The 16,772-nt window shown below is 35.2% G+C and overlaps 1 protein-coding gene across 9 annotated transcripts in view; it reads left to right on the top strand.

Annotated features, from left to right (window-relative positions):
- msi2b (musashi RNA-binding protein 2b) overlaps nucleotides 1-11,156 on the top strand; it is a 225,664-nt gene extending 214,508 nt beyond the window's left edge. For 6 of the 9 annotated variants that reach the window (XM_042739724.1, XM_042739723.1, XM_042739722.1 and 3 more), the window contains 3 exons: nucleotides 3,597-3,751; nucleotides 7,830-7,906; nucleotides 10,355-11,156. In XM_042739724.1, coding sequence (XP_042595658.1) covers nucleotides 3,597-3,751; nucleotides 7,830-7,871 — 197 coding nt within the window. In that variant the 3' untranslated portion in view covers nucleotides 7,872-7,906; nucleotides 10,355-11,156. Of the gene's footprint in view, nucleotides 1-3,596; nucleotides 3,752-7,829; nucleotides 7,907-10,351 lie in introns of all 9 variants that reach the window. The other 3 variants (XM_042739718.1, XM_042739719.1, XM_042739725.1) reach the window with 3 other exon arrangements.
- The last annotated feature ends 5,616 nt before the right edge of the window (nucleotides 11,157-16,772 follow it).

Below are 16,772 nucleotides of genomic sequence, written 5' to 3'. Positions count from 1 at the left end.
GCTACAAAAACAATTTCCTGATCTGTTAATGAGCACATCCCCATTGATGGCTTCTGGAGATATAAAAGACTGCGATTTAACATGTCTTATTAGCGCTGGTCTATTGGGAGTACTGAAGCCAGTCATAGCTCAGGACGTGATGCTAACCAGGGCTGTCACTTACAGTGTGCTGGTTTCCCTCTCTTATTTTAGAAGCCTTTATTCGTGACAAGGGAAAGGCTGATTTGAGTGTGTAAGCTTTGATCCAGATCAGTCCAAGAACGATTTCAAGATGGAAGTTAACACTTAGGAGAACTTATGAAGTGTGTCATTGTTTGTCTGACACCCTGCAGATGCCCTGAGGCTTTATACTGTGCTTGCTCAATTCCTGAAATATTGACCACCAAAATAATTTTAATCAGTATTTTTGTTTTAATTTTGTATTGCATAGTTTTTAGTTTTCCAGTAAACAACAACAACAACCAAAACTAAGATGGATATATTAAACTCATTTATTCTCTTTAGCTTATGATGTTGCCTGAGAATATAGTTTTTTTTTTTAGTTGTTTATGGTTTATCTGCATGTTTTATCCTTATTTTATGAGCTAGTTTTTTTTTTCATTGCTTAATAATGTTTACAATTATACAGCATTTTGGTACAACACTTATCGTTTTTAAATGTGCATTATAATCAACATGAACTTGAACTTGAAATTAAATTACCTGAAAAGCAAAATTGTAAAAGTAAAAAGAAATATTGTTGCTGTTGTTCAAAAACAATATCTTGAATGAAGTGTTATCATATTATTATTATTATTATTTTTTATTATTATTAATATGATTAAAATCATGAATCTCAATTTTAGAAATAATAAGTGTAATTCAGGATATTCTATTATATATTATTAAAATAATCTTATTTTTAATCATATTTATTATTTATTTATTTTTACATTTTTATTTTTACATTTTTAAGTTTGTTTCTAAATTAAATGCTTTGTTTCAAATATATTTATGAATTTTTCCTTTTCTTCTTTTTTTTTTTTAAAAAAGACAAAAACTTAAAGACTTAAAGGCAAAAATACTGATTACTAAATTATTTACCCATTAGGTTCCAGGACTGTAATTATTATGTCAATTTGTTGTCCCTTGCTAATTATGCATCATATTTTGCATCATAGTGGGCTAGCTGCAAACAGGTGGTACACTAGCAAAATCAGTTTTCCCTTCCACTCAGATCTAGCAGTGGATATACATGCTTTCCCATCATCCCTAGAAGTAGCTGACGCTATTTTGATACGCTGACATTTAGAAGTGAGAGCTCTGACTGTAGAGCCGCTCACCTCTCCTGTTGTCTGTGTTCTCATTTGTGTGAAAAGCAGACGGATTGTGTGAGTCTGCCTCGTTCGGTTTACCCACAGCAGCATATTGCCCCCTATCTAACATATTTGCTCTCTTACATGAGCCCTCCAGGCTAATATTCCATTCACACAGATATCTTTTACCCTCCTGAGTTTTTTGGAGGCTGCTGCAGTAATAGACTCCCCCCTCAGTGGGCGCTGGTCTGAAGGCCTCTGCCTGTGGAGGAACTTGATTTAATATTCGCTTATTAATGGAAGTGTCATAGAGGGCCGCGTGTAGGAGAAAAATTGAGCATGGCACAACAAGGGGCCTCAAAGTTTCTGAGAGCATTCATTTAATATAATTCATGCATTTGTTTTTATTTTCCTTAATTCGCCTCTCAACAGCAATGAAATGGAGGGGTCATTTGCAAATGACAGCAGCCATGGCTCAAGTGGTCTGATATAATTAGTCTAATTGTAATTTTCCCTCTAAAACCCCCAGCCCCTCCTTGCTCCTTTTGCACATTTGTAAGTATTTTTGTTTTGTGGATTTGTGTTTGGGTTCAGAGGTTCCGACTTCAGGAAACAAACTTTGCAGCCAGGATCCCCACATTTGACAATCAGTGTTATTTTAGTATTATTTATGTGCTAAAATATGTATGCCTTTTTTAATATGACTATTAATATTATTATTTCAGCTTTAGTTTTTATTTATTTCTAGTTAGTAATCTTAATGCTTAAACTTGTTGCAGTTAGTTACAAAATGTCTAGTTTTTTTTTTTTTTATTTAGAACGTTTTTTTTTTTTTTTTTTTTGGTAATTGAGAAATCTTACCTAACTTAAATATTCCTTTCTAACCATGAAACTCAATTTTGCATTTTTTTTTTAATTATTAAAATATGTTTTTCAAACTTCTGACAATTGGATAAACCACTAATAGCTGCTTGTCCTTTGAAATTAGTTTGAGTCTGTTGGTGAAACAGCATCTGTCATAAAAACATGACAAAATATAATTTCTCAAAAGTTTGTTTTGTGTTTTTGAATGTTAGGTCTAGAGACAGCTTTTTTAAAACTTTGATAAACTTCTGATTACATAAGTTATTTGAATCAAACGTGTACATGGCAACATCTTTGATTAGAATTGCCCATGTCACTTGAATCAGCGAGGGCTAAACTTTCGTTTTTACAATTTGACTTTCTTTTTTGAATTTCTTAGCAAACTGACCACAGCAGCATTCTATTTGTTCACCAAAGTCAAGTTTTACTTGCAATTTGTGCTTGGTGAGTGTTTAATTTCGTCTACTGGGCTTCAACTTCAACAGTTTCTGCTTTCAGACTCGAATGTAGCTTAAGCAAAAGTGGAGTCATGCTCGCAGTGGAGAGGAAACTCCATGATTCAGTCTTCAATGCGTTTTACCCAAGACACCCTCAGCAATTTCCTGGTTTCCAGGCGGCTGCTAGGCCTGATAGCCCCCTGACGCGAACTGCCAGATAATCACCACCATATATATATATATTTTTTTTTTTAAAATGAAGAGAAGGAGGAGAGATCACTTCCTCAATGACAGGTGTTGATTAGATAGGGGGTGTTGTGGCAAAATCCCCCGTGCAATTTTCAGAAAGGGACTGGAGAACCGGCAGTCAAATTTGAAGGAGGATGGGTTTAGAGAACTTGATATGAGATTGGGGGAAAGGGAGTGTACGAGAGCGGAAAGAGGGTGAGGTTATGATAATAAAAGGAACCTGCAAGGAAGCAATTCATTCTCACTCACACTTTTAAACATCACAAATGCCCTCAGAGGTGTAAAAAAAAAAAAAAAAAAATTCATAGATCTCCATCACACAGCAGTCCAGCTCACCTAAAACCTACTTGAGTAGCATGCATGCCATGTGAGTGCTGGCAAGATGCATCCGACACACATAAGTGTACTTTCATCTGCATGAATGATGAGATGTATTGCTGCAGTTGTCGCTAGCTTGAAGTATAGCTGACTAGTTTGTGTTATGCAATGTGTGTGTGTATGTTTATCTGCAAGAATTGATGACAGGCTTCTTTATTTTTCATTTCATTCCTTTTGGATGAACCATAAAGAAGACATTAGGCTTCTATTGCTGAAACACCTCAGGCAGTATAGACATACACACACAACGTCCTTATGATGTTTTGTGCTTATAGTGCATGCTTGTGCTAAGCTTGTTAGTCGTACTACACACCAGCAGTCCTGACTAGCAACCCTGCTCACATTACTGTTGGCACGGCCGCTTCTCCGGCAGGCACCAACCCACCCCGGCCTGGAGCCTTTCCTGGAGCCAGCAGTCCCGGGCCAGTGGCTGACCTGTACGGCCCCACCAGCCAGGACTCCGGCGTGGGCAACTACATTAGTGCTGCTAGTCCCCAGCCCGGCTCCGGCTTCGGACACAGCATTGCTGTAAGTACACTATTCACCTCCATCACTGTTTCTCTGTTCTGTCCCACCTAATTCATCCACCACCTTGCCCGAGTTAGCGCTTTTAGACTCATGTAGCTGCTATTGTAGTTTTTAAAGAGTGAATATTCTTTGCTATGGTTTGAGTGGAAAAAGTCCAGATTGAAAGTTACTTTGGAAAGCAAGCAATTGGCTCCGCAGGTTGTTAAAATTCCTAGTAGACTGAATTGTGTTGACATTTAAACTAGTTGAATATGTTTAAACATCAACATTTAAACCACTAAAAAAAACTTAAACAACAATATTTAATACACTAAAAAATTAACATCATAATCATATCTAGCAACAAAATATCTTAAAAAATTAATATCAGTATTATAGCTTATTTGCACTTGATGTCAGATTTGTTTTAGCCCTCAGTTCACATAATTGTGTAATAGTGCAAATACGCCCACAAAATGGGTTGAATACAATTTGCATGGCACAGTTCACCATTTTGCAGTCCCAAATGCAGCAGAAAAAAATAATCTCTAAAACATCTTACACACAAAAACAAATAAAACACAAAAAACACAATTACAAAGAAACCGCAAAAAACACTTTGAATAGTATTTTCTTGTAAAATATACTCTAATAATTTTTATTTATAACTTTTTTTTACTGTATACCTTACTTGATCCATGCACCATACAAAATAAAATTCTATTTAAATAGAATCCTGTTGCAATTTGCATAGAAATGAGGCATGCTTGTACAAAAAGGATGAAAATCATTTTAAATACACTTTTTTTTTTTACACTGAAATACCTTGCACAAAAGTGGTGCATCTTTTTAATGAATTCTCTCCAAAACATTATCTAGCTAATAAATTAATTAGCTAATTAAAATAGTTAAAATGAGTTTGTTCTGAAGGAATAAATAATTTTAACACAACTAATAGGACTAAAAGAATGTGTGATATGCAGGTATGTGAAATCAAAAAAGAAGCAAATATATGTGAAAAAGTACTAAAATCATTTCAGATGCATTAGGTTGCAGTGGGTCCAAAGGTGTGATAGATGTGCATGTTTTACCCATACTAATTATCAGGAATAAGGTGTCTCTCTTTTGAAGGCTGAAAAATGTGAAATCACAGTCTCATTAGTGCAAAGCAGGTTCCCTGGCAAATAGCTCAAGTTAGATAGCGTTGGTTTTAGCATTGCTAACATTTCTGCATTCCCACCAGCATTCCTCTCTCTCTGTCAACTTCAGGATAACAAACTGTGAACTTGTACCGGCTGTCAGCAGCAGTGTGATGTGTCAGTGTGCTTTTGTTCAAGTGCCAGCCCGGAGGACAGAAATCTCACAATTAGTTCTTCTCTCATTTTCAACCCGGTATTTTGTTTCCCGCACACAATGGCTTTTTTATTTTTCGAGCAGATGATGGGCATACCAGAGGCAGCCTTTGAAAGGTCCCCCACACAAAGTGCATATGTAAATCAATAAGGCAATAATCAACTCTTGTGAGAAACCCTGTCATAAGAATACGTTGTCTCCCCCCTTGAATAATATATTCAAACATAACACCTTCCCTGAATTAGTTTTTAACCTTTAACGGAGCGGAGAGATGGAGCAGGAGCTGGGCGGAAGAGAAAAGGAACAGGGCCGACTCGCAGGGGGGTTGATTAGGGAGGCCGCACTAAATCACAAGCTGCCGAGGGAATTACCGGCTCCAGCCATTTTTTTTAACCACTGCCCAGATCTGCTGAAAAAATGAATAAGAGCCTTTGTATGTGAGGACACTGTTTATTGCCTATCTGCACACACCTCTGATTCATTCTGTTTTCAATGCCCCTCCAATCTCTTGTTTGTGAGGAAAAGCAAATTACTCTTTTTCTATCTCTCTCTCTCTCTGTCTCTCTATTCTGCCCTTAAGTACAGTTTGCAAAACAGACCGGGCACTCATTAAATCTAAACGGGAATTTCAGAATAACAATGTCACCTTGCGCTTGACTTTCAGATGGAGTTTTTCTAACCTAAATAGAGTCAAATTTAGGTTGGCCTCAAACCCTCAGAACATCTCACTAGTGATTGACAGTGTTCTAGAGGAAGAAAGACTTTTTTCTTCCGCTGTCTGACATGAACTGCTGTTTCTGTTAGCCTCTGTACCGTCCTCACAAATTGAAAAGCTTTTTTTTACAAAAGATTTCTTTCCATAAATGTATCCACCATTTTCCTACGCCCCATGACGCTTTGCACGAATTATGGGAGTAACTTCTGTTAAACTGTAAACAGTCAGTCTGTGAACAAAATAATAAAAAAAACTGGGTGCATTAAGTTGACATTATTTTACTCATCCTTCAACCATTAAAAGGAAATTTAAAATTGTTAAAGAATTAGCAAATGACTTAATACAAACCACGCTTAACCCGCAAATCTCGATTCTTTCTGCAGATATATTACAGACATGTTAAATATCACTGTGGTAATGTCTATATGTTGCCATAATCAAACATTTCCATTAATATTGAGTCATAGTATTTCAAAGTGATTACAAATATTGTATTTACCTGCTTTAGAAACATTCCAGTAAACACTGCTAATAGGGATTAGAAGCAGAAAGGGGAGACAATTACATTTGAGAGCATCCGTGTGAAAACAAACCTGCAAAGAGACATTAGGATTTTTGGGCAAAGAAATGAGAGATTCTCAGTGCATTCCAGTGAATTATTCATGGGATGTATCGTAAATTAAATCATGAGAACAGAGCACAAATGCACAGTGTGTGTTGTCTTTTTTCATATTGTTACAGCGGAATACAAGGAAAGAAAGAAAATAACCAGGAGAAAAAGAATGCAGTGGGTTTAAAAGAGCTCTTGCCATAGATATTCTTCTTATACCAGGTCACATTAAAATACCAAGCGTTACATCATTTTTCTGACGTCTGAAAATAGAACATGAAGGAAAATTTACATCTCATTCAGTCAAACTGATGGATAAGGATTATTTGTAGTGCAACTTTATGATTTGAAATGATATGTTTCAGTATTTTTGAGCCAAACTTCCTCAAACCAGAAGTGCGTCCCATAATTTAAAGTGCGGTAGGCTCTTTAGGAAACAGGTGGATACATCTGGCTAATGTTTACACTCCCCAGTGTTTGGACAGGAACCTGACACAGGTGAAGTTCACAGTTCTCCTGCTCAGATTTAGGCTTATATGTGATTTCTGACAGCATTTGTCTCTTGCTTATGTTTGCTGCATGTATTGTGATTTCAGATGAATTCATTAATGTTGTTATTGTTGGCATGAATGTAGATGATTACAATATATGTAATTACTTGATCTTTGTTGAAAAGCATACTTTCCATGCTCTCTTGTTCTTTGAAATGTACATATTTCTTTCAATTTAACTTAATTTGTTTGGCAAAAAAAAAAAAAAAAAAAAAAAAGATTTAAATGGGGAGAGCAGGAATAAATGTAACACTTTTTCCCACAGAAGATTTTTAGCCTAAATTAACCTCAAATATCTTTTAGTAATAAAGTTAATAGTAAAGGATTAGAAGAAATAGTAGTAGTATAAAAAAAGGCAAAAAAATTACAAATAAATAATTTTAAAAGATTCTATAATATAAATATAATTATGAACCTAAATTAAAAAAAAATTTAGTATGTCAGCCCTAGTATGCTTTTTTATATATTACAATGTTTCAGTCATGCAAACTTCAAAATCCTAGCTTGTATATATATTACAATGTTTCAGTCATGCAATCTTTAAAAGTCTAGCAAAGGTCACAATCCTTTTCAATACAATTTGATGTTTGATACAAGTCATTCATGTGTTAAAATCTGGGCACAATGAGTGTATTGTGCGTTAAGTTATGACCTATTAGATTTACTGAGTGTTACAGTTATTCTTGCTCTCCCCTGCTGTTCACCTACATCAGACTGAGGGAAGGATGTGGACTGATCTTTAAAGATGATAGATAACATTCATTCATGCTAGCAACACATGCAATGATTGAAATGACTTACGAGTGATAGACATATTAGCCTTTTCACTCAGAATGCATACTGACACCATTACTAACTGTACACTTTTAGGGTCCTTTGATTGCAACAGCTTTTACAAATGGATACCATTGAAACCTAACAGGTGGTTGGTTGCCATCTCATTTGAGGTAGATACCCTGTACCATTTATGAAATATCTTTTTTTCATAATTATGTATCTGTTCACTACTATCTTCCTGTTCCATCTGCCCATTCATTTTGATTCCCTCTCATTTTGATCTCAGACGAGTTTACCTTGAATCCGTGTAGTGCTTTTAATTTCTCATCAACACCTTAGGCTTTTACAGGGCTTTTACATCTCAGACAAGGAAATTTAAACTTCATATGCAACAACCTGGTTTTCAGAAGTCTTATCTCTCATTGAACATCTACTTTATTATTGATTCCACATTTTGAAGCCCTTTGAAAGCCTGAAAGTGTTTCCCGCTTCGCAAACACCGTAAGTCTGGCAGCTACACGTTTGCCCCATTACTTTTTATCACTAGTTCCTCCTTTATCCTCCGCCTGCCTGTCTGTCATTCGACTGTTTCTTTCATGCATGATGTCTGCGAGCAGATCTACTCAAAACTGCGCAGTTGCTTTCTTTCACTGCCATAGCTGGATTGCGACAGCCGCGGCACTGTGCTCCCAACGCACATCGACTCATATCCTCAATGAAGTGCTGTATTTGGATATTATGCACAGGTGTTGCGGCTTTGATTAGTGTGCACCTGGAAGCGAGCCCTCTTTGCTGAGAATCTGTTGACTTAGGTGCCATCTGATGTAATTCATCGGGTTTTTTGGATAAGGCGCTGTTTCCGTAATCACTGCGCTTCTATAGCTAGGTCTTAAGGACTTAAAGGTGATTTTGAGTATATGCTGAGATGCCAGATATGGCTAAATCAGAGACAACTCGCTTATTTAAATACGGTGTGTGTGGATAAGTGGATGCGCATTTATTCAGTCAAAATCCCTCCCTTATACTTAGTTAATATTTGCACCCAGACTGTTTCTTCTCTCCTATGGTGAAGCATCAAGTGCGATTACGCCAGACTCTGTGGCTCCGTGGCATTTACCTGTGACCTGTCGTCTGGATAAGAGGCCTGCGGACTGCGGTTTGTCGCCCATAATCTTCCAAAAGAGCTTCTCATTTTGTCCTCAAGGCAAAACGGATGATTGATTTAATGAGAAGGTAGAATCGCTCCATCTGTATGGATTCTCCAAACGTTTGATTGAAGCACACATTAGCAGTCAGAGAAAGCAACAGCAGCGGAGAGATATTGCAGAAGCAGGTTCTTAACTTGTCATTTCCTGGTTGAATGGACATCCGAAGAGTTTCTGCACGCTTGAAACACTAACATATGTGTCGTGTCGATGTCTGAACCCCATGTAGATAAGATGTTTTCACATAAAAGTGCCAATGTGTTCTGTATCTGAGCCTAAACGACCAAAGCTTGTAATAAAAAGATGCTGATGGTGGAGTGATTCTGAATCAATACATGGTTTATGTAACTAGATATACTTCACTTCCAAAGCCAATATATACTATTAAAAACCTTGGTTTTATTAGAAAAACAGTTTGACTGAAGCACAATGGTATTTGAAAATCATGTGAATTGTACAAAATGTTAGAATTTATAAAGCACTAGCTGAAAGTTTAGACATATCTGCTAATTCTTTGTTACTATTTTGCTTGTTTTAGAATAATACTAAATCAAAGACAACATCGATTACTTTTAAATAGTATTGAAGGAGTTAATTTGTATGCTTGACACTTTCCAGCCCAGCTCACCCATTAAAAAATAAACAGTTACATTTTAAATAAATAAGGTTTTGAAAGTAAAATCCGTTTTGTTATAAAAATATTAGTTTTGAAAAAAAGGGATATATACACAATTTACACTACTTTTCAAATGTGGGATTTTTTAAACATAACTTTTTTTTATTTTTTATTTTTTTATAATGTCTCTTATGCACACAAAGCCTGCATTCATTTGATCAAAATAGAGTTCATACGGTAATATTGTAAAATATATTACAAGTTAAAATAAATGTTTTTTTTTGTTAATTTATTTTAAAATGTAATTTGTTCCTGTGATGCAATGCTGAATTTTCAGCATCATTACTCATTACAGTCTTCAGTGTCACATGATCCTTCAGAAATCATTAAAATATGCTGATATAAGGCTCAAGAAACATTTGTTTTTATTACTATTATCAATTTTAAAAACAGTTTTTAATTTAATGAATAGAAAGTTTTAAAAGATCAGCATTTATTTCAAATATTTTTTTAGAATTATAAATGTCTTCACTGTTGATTCATTTCCTGCATAAAATCTTACTAACGCCAAACTTTTGAACAGTAGTGTATTTGTTAACAAATTAATTGGAAGATAATGAGAAACATACAGTACATTTGGTAGTCAATTGTGTCCAGACTTGTGGCTGGTAGTGACAAGGATCATGGAGTTAAGATTACGATGTCACCAGCAAGGCTCAGATGCAGCACATTTTACACACACAGCTGAAAGTACAGTATGTGTGAGTTTTGAGCAACTTCTCTGTTTGTTTCAGCAGAGTTTAACAGGAGGCCCGGGGAAGACTGGCCGCAGTTTCTAATTGGTTCTGTGTACAGGTAAACTTCAAGCACTACAGCGCTGAACGGGAATCTAAAGCTGAGATGGCGCCACGCGAAGAACAAACCCAAACGTCTGAATCATCTCAGAAAGAAGAAAAAAACAAAACAAACAAAAAAAAACAACGACTAAACAATCTGCTGTACTATACTGAAATCCTGGCTTTTGAATATTTTATCCTAGTGTAGCCCTGACCTTGAATTAGGATTTAATTTAATTTTTTTCCTTTACTATTTTTCCTTTTAGAAGCATTTTAGTCATCTTTTATTGTGTACACGTTGAATCAACCAACGTTTGTTTGAGTTTCTAGATGTCCTTCATTGTTCTTGAATGTTCTCTGATGAGAGCGACTATGTAAACATAAAATGTCATTTTTTGTTTTGTTTTGGTGGTAATATTCCAATAGCAGTTTTGTTTCACAGCCCTCGTCTATCACATTTTCAAGATTCATTTCATACAAGGAAGAAACCGGATTGAAATGACTCAGCTTGAAAAGGTGACATTTTTAATTCAAGCCTAAACCGCAATGAGTGGGTAACTCAAAAAAATCTTAGTAGCTCTGTTCTATGTTTCTTGTGATGTCTTGTTAACCATGATTACCTATTTTGGGCAATAAGAGGACTACAATATTTTCACAGTCCTTTTTTATAAATGTCATTTTTGTTGTCGATGAAAAAAAAAAAAAGAAAAAAAGCTTTCCTTTTAATACTTTGTGAAATGAGATTTAAAAAGAAAACAATTCTGAAACTGTATATATTATTCTGTTCACTGCATCAAACTGTTTCTGAGAGAGAACCATATTTTTGTGATGGTGTCATAGAGGTTGTATCGTGCGCAAGCCGCAAAATATCTTCGAGGCTCAATGCAGTAACCGAGGTCCATCTGTAGCACAAAAGCCGTGATTTACCCCAGTACGGACGAAACTCAATCCAACACTGTTAGCTCGCTTTGTAAATACCGTCGGCTTTACAACTGTGCAGGTGTTATACCAGCATATGGATTAGATAGTACGTTAAGATGTGCACAGCTTACAAAGAGAATATACTTCACAAGGTATACAGAAATCAGCATTGAAACAAAAGAAAACAAATCACGACAAAATCCAAAGCACACATGAACTATGATTTCAAACCATGTTGAGACATTTCATGGTAGCATTTCATTTCGCATTCTAGTATGAGCTTCTTTTTCCCGACGAGTGTCCATGTGTGTCGAGATTTTTACGCGGAACGATTCGAATCAAAAAAGGCAATATTTCAAAATGTTTCGAAATTGCTCTACGATTAGGAAAAACACATTTTTTCTACCATTACCTCAGTCCTGTGAGAATTACTTTAAAGGAGATTACAAATTAATTTATTTTAGCCTGAGACAGATATTGAAAAAGATATTAAAGTTTTGTTTTGAAATTAATAAATCATTGCACTGTGAGAGAGATTTTATCATTTTCTATTTGCACATGTGAACTGACAGTCTCTAACGTGGGTCGTGTGAAGGACCGCTGTGGAAGCCGTTTGTTTCTTTCCACACAGGATAACACTTACGAATCTGGAGTCTTGGCTGGCATTGATTCGAAGACTGAACTTTTAAATAATCTCTTATTCTAAGATATCAGAGATGACAGATGAGTTTATTGGTAGCAATAGTTCATTTCCTCAGAAACACTGAAACTGATTGAAACCAGTAGCTGCTACACACATTTGTTGTACATGTGGGGACTGGATTTGATGAGACACAAATGGCATTTAGAAATATGAATTGACTGATGTATGCTGTTATTCAATCTTGTTGAAAATGTTTGATTTTCGTTTATTTAATATTTTGTTGGTTTTTTTTTTTTTTTTTTTCATAACAAAAAACTAACACTTAATGCTGAATTCTTTATCAATAATCAAAAATGATAAAAGATAAAAGTAATATGATTTAAAAAAAAAAGAACTTTGTGCTAACTGTTTGAGCTGTTTTTAAAAAAAAAGACAAACATACAAAAAAAAAGAAAGAAAGAAAGAAAATTATCCCGAACATGTTTTGAATTTAAATAGGGATGGATTTTTATCAATATTTTTGTGGATGTTAATGATTATACTAAATATAACAATGACAATAATACAGGTATTATGTACTGTATTTATCAATTGTTTCTCTTCATTCCCTGTCACCTCATTCAGTAATCTTATGTTGATCATTGTATTTCAGTAGTGTGTAAAAAAAAAAAAAAAAGAAGAAGAAAACAACAGAAAAAGAAAAAAAAAACAGGAATATGACTTTACCTTGTAAAAGAGTGCTGTCTTGATACCAGTGTAGTGGTCTATACACTTCTTGGTTGGTATTTTTCACATTTCCCCCTCTCACTCTCCTTTTGTCGTTTTGCCCTTTCTCTATATCTCACTCTCTCTTTAGTGAGTAGTTGTAGGTGTTATGTACTTAATGTTAAGATGTAGAAGTATTCATTAGCAATCGTAGGACCAGTAAGGATAGAACTTTCTCTTTATAATCATTTAAAGACAAAAAGACAAAAAATGCTGAGTGTTATTTTCATAGTAATTTTTCTTTCTTTTCTTTTTTTTTCTCTCCTTTTTTATTCCACTGTTTTGCTGGTCTCACATGGTTTCAACTAACCAAAGCTCTCACTGATGAAATCTAGGAGAAAGAAATTGCTGTACGACAGAATTGTAATCATGGCATTAATTGGATCCCCACCCTTGAATGTTTTAAAAGGGGTGTGCCATACTACCTTAAATGCTAATGCTAGATATGCAAAACCGTTTTACTTTCTTTCTTTTTTAAGAGGGACACGAGCTGTAATTATGAAGAGGATTTTATTACGTGAATGAAAAATTCATAAATATTTTTTTAGTAAGTTCTAACAAAGCAATGATGATGATAAAGCCTAATCATTATAGATATGGATAAAACTGTCAAAGGTTTTTGATATTTCTACTCTTTAAAAATATCCCAGTGGCCTACGGCACTACTTATTTTTATTTATTTTTTTATGCCTAGATTAATACACACTTTAGTTTTGAGTCACCCGTAACATACAATATGGTGTTGTTTGTACTTTTTAATTGCATTGCCAGCTTTTCATTTTAATTCAGCATCTACATTCAATAGCAGACCGTATCATTGTCTGTTCTGATGTCAAACTAATTAGCTTGACTTTAGTGTAAATCCAGTGTCACTCTGAATCTGTATTCCTGAATCACATCTGTTCTCAGGGATATCAAACATGAGCCGATGTACCACCTTCACTGGGGAGATTATGTTACTAGTGCGTTACGATCAGCACAGCACAACTTTTAATGAAAGGTGGTTTCTAACTGAAGTTTATTCAATACACTTGAGCTAAATCAAAAGGTGCTGTCGGGACGAACCGTGCACAGCATTTTCTTACTGAAGACATCTTTTTAATCTGCAACACTACGTGGTTTGTTGTTCTTAGTTGGATGTCTCTTTCTTAACAAGTTGAGTATCCAGCATCCATTTAGGTCTTGGTACACATTTAGATGCTCTGCGATGAAACATCTGAAGGCAAATGTTTTAACAGCAGATGAAGCACATTTCCCTTCTGCTGTCAAATAAGTGCATGATTCGGTGACTCTTGATTAAAATGAAGTCTGGCAACCCTTTTAAACAGTCTTTTTCATTCACATCCGTTAGCTTACCCTGTTTTTGGTTAGTTTTTTTTTCGTAATTTGGTCTCGTAGCTTGGACTTTAAGGTAGCATGGCTCTGTTGCCATCATTTTGTTTTCCATGGACAGCAGTTTACAGCGGATGAATGTTACACATCTTGCTAGACTAGTTAAATCATTGGAAAATTGTTGGTTTAAAAAAAAAAATGAAAATGAAAAAAGAAAATGACCTGGAAGGTGTTGAGTGATTTTGGGAGTGAACTTACCGTATCCATTTAAACTTGAATTTTGCGGCAAGTGCTAGGCAATGGCCAAAACGATCATCCCACTAATAAAACAGCAAAACATTCTACACCGTAATGTCTAATGTACAGTATACTTGTATACATATAAAAGATATATATGTATAGTGTGTATATATCTCTCTTTGTTAAACTGTTGAAAATGCCTCATGACTCATCATCGTAGGTGAACTGATGCTAGTCCACATTGTTCATTTCTCTGGCTGTTAAATCATGTGTTGTGTAAGAGCTGCAGCAGATGTACCAGGAGGCCCGGTAGTAGTTTAGCTGCAGAATGTGTCGTGTGTAGCTCAATGGGGTTAGTATGGTCTAATTTTTGACACTCGGTCTCCTATTTTCTCCTGAGGCTTCGGCCTCACTGATTGCCTTGCCCATTCCTAACACTTGCCCATTTTTTAATGTTAACGGACTTTTTACCACGAGAACTGACTGAACGGACTGACGTCTGAAAGCATCTTTCAGGTCTTCTTGTATGGCTTGCTCAAGCCCTGTTGTAAAATAAACTAAAGTGGATGGGGGTCTCTCACATCTCAGATGTGGAAAGTATAATTTTATATTTGTATTTTCAAATAATAATGATAATAATAATAATAAAAAATGTTTGTGAAAGGTTTCCATCCTCTACTGTGGTCCAGAAATCAATGTGTTTGTCTGGAAAAGATTCAAAAAAAAATTATAAAAAAAATAAAAATAAAAATAATAAAAGAGTTTTGAACCATTTCACTCATGGTTTTTATTTTCAACTTTTTTCAAGCAATTGATTTGTGATTCAAAAGAAATGAATATACCTGCAAAAGATTGTATGCCAGAACATGCACAACGATTAAAATGCACAAAGTTGAATACAGAGCCCAACAGCTCTTGTGTAAGTTTGTTTTCATTTTCACATTGGTTTACATCCGTAAATTTGATTCTGACTGGTTAAAGGCTACACATATAGGGAGATCATATAGGGAAATACATCATTAGAGAAATGGTTTTCCACTGGTGTGTCACAGATCTGTTCTGAAAGGGTCACATGCATAAAAAAAAAATGTGCATAGAATAACAACATTAATAGGCTTAAGAGGGATAAGTGTTTTTGTTGTTTATTTCCAAGTATGTGCCCATTAAACTCTATTGTATTTTGGCACCAATTCATCTTTTATTTGGTAGAAGCAACTAGATTAGGCAGATGCCAACACAGACAGGGTTTTTGACATGCCCTCATTCTTGATAACCACAAACAAAATTATGCAAGGTAATGCAAACATTAAATACAAGTTCACTTGCCAAGAGGATAAACATGGTTTTCTGAACACATTGTTACGTGCGGTGAATTATTGGCTGCCAAGAGCACAAAACCAAATTCATTTGACATTTAGAAAACAAACAATCCAACTATAATGACTATAAATCCCCCTTCTCTGTTGTTTATGCATTTATAAAATTGCCGGTTTTGAAATTCTGCCAATGTTTTTGTTAGAAATGTTGCTTAATGTTGGGCCTGTGCAGTTTATAGTAATATTAATACACTTAAATGTTTGGTTTCATCAAAATGTTACTGTTTAAAAAATCTGGTACTGTGTTGGCTCTCCACTTGATGTCCAATGTAAAATATACTTTATAATCCATTTTATAAGCCTAAAATATGAAGATTGTATTAATTATGTGAAATAATTGTCCATTGACAATCTTTATCAAATGTTTTGAAATGAATAGTGAGAGATAAAAATTTAATGAAATCCTTTTTAGTCATTTATGTAACACCATAAAAAAAATATATATATATATTTCCTAGTACAACTGGTTCAAATGAAGCTCAAGAGGTAAGAATTTAAAGGCCCAGTCGAGAGCCTCAGACCATCTTAGAAAATAAAAGTCTTCGAAAGCTCTGCCACTGAAAATATACAGCTAAATGTTTTGGTTGTCGAGTTGGTTTCAACTATAACAATAGCTACATCTCGATTTGGACTGTTTTTGTCTTACATTCCTAATTAGAAATGGTTTAGAGAGAAGGATTTAACAACAACAACAAAAAAGCCTAGGAAAACAAATAGGAATGTTCATGGGGGGAAACATGATTTCAGAAACAACACCCTTTCATACATTTTTTCCTCAAGACGTACTGTACACACAATCCAATCAGACAGTCCTATTGTTGTGTGCTATGTTTGTGTGTTCCCAGAGCCTAATCAAGAGGTGTTTCAACCGGGATGAAAAATGCAATGTGTGCAGGCTGGCAGAAATTAATGTCATTTTTAATTTGAGTCGCTGTCCCATTCTCAAATGTGAAATTGCCTTGCTGAATGTAAGGTGTGACAGCTATTATAAATGTGTGGAAATCCATCTTCCACCCTGCCTCCTCTCCTCTCTCTCTCCCTCTCTGAGTCCTGGATGAGCAAGCTCTCTTCATACAGTCACTATCACTGTAGCTGTCCACCC

This window comes from Cyprinus carpio, chromosome B15, assembly GCF_018340385.1.
Source record: "Cyprinus carpio isolate SPL01 chromosome B15, ASM1834038v1, whole genome shotgun sequence".
Classification (NCBI taxonomy): domain Eukaryota; kingdom Metazoa; phylum Chordata; class Actinopteri; order Cypriniformes; family Cyprinidae; genus Cyprinus; species Cyprinus carpio.
The sequence above is the reverse complement of the archived record's forward strand: the minus strand, read 5'-3'. Positions and strand labels throughout refer to the sequence as shown.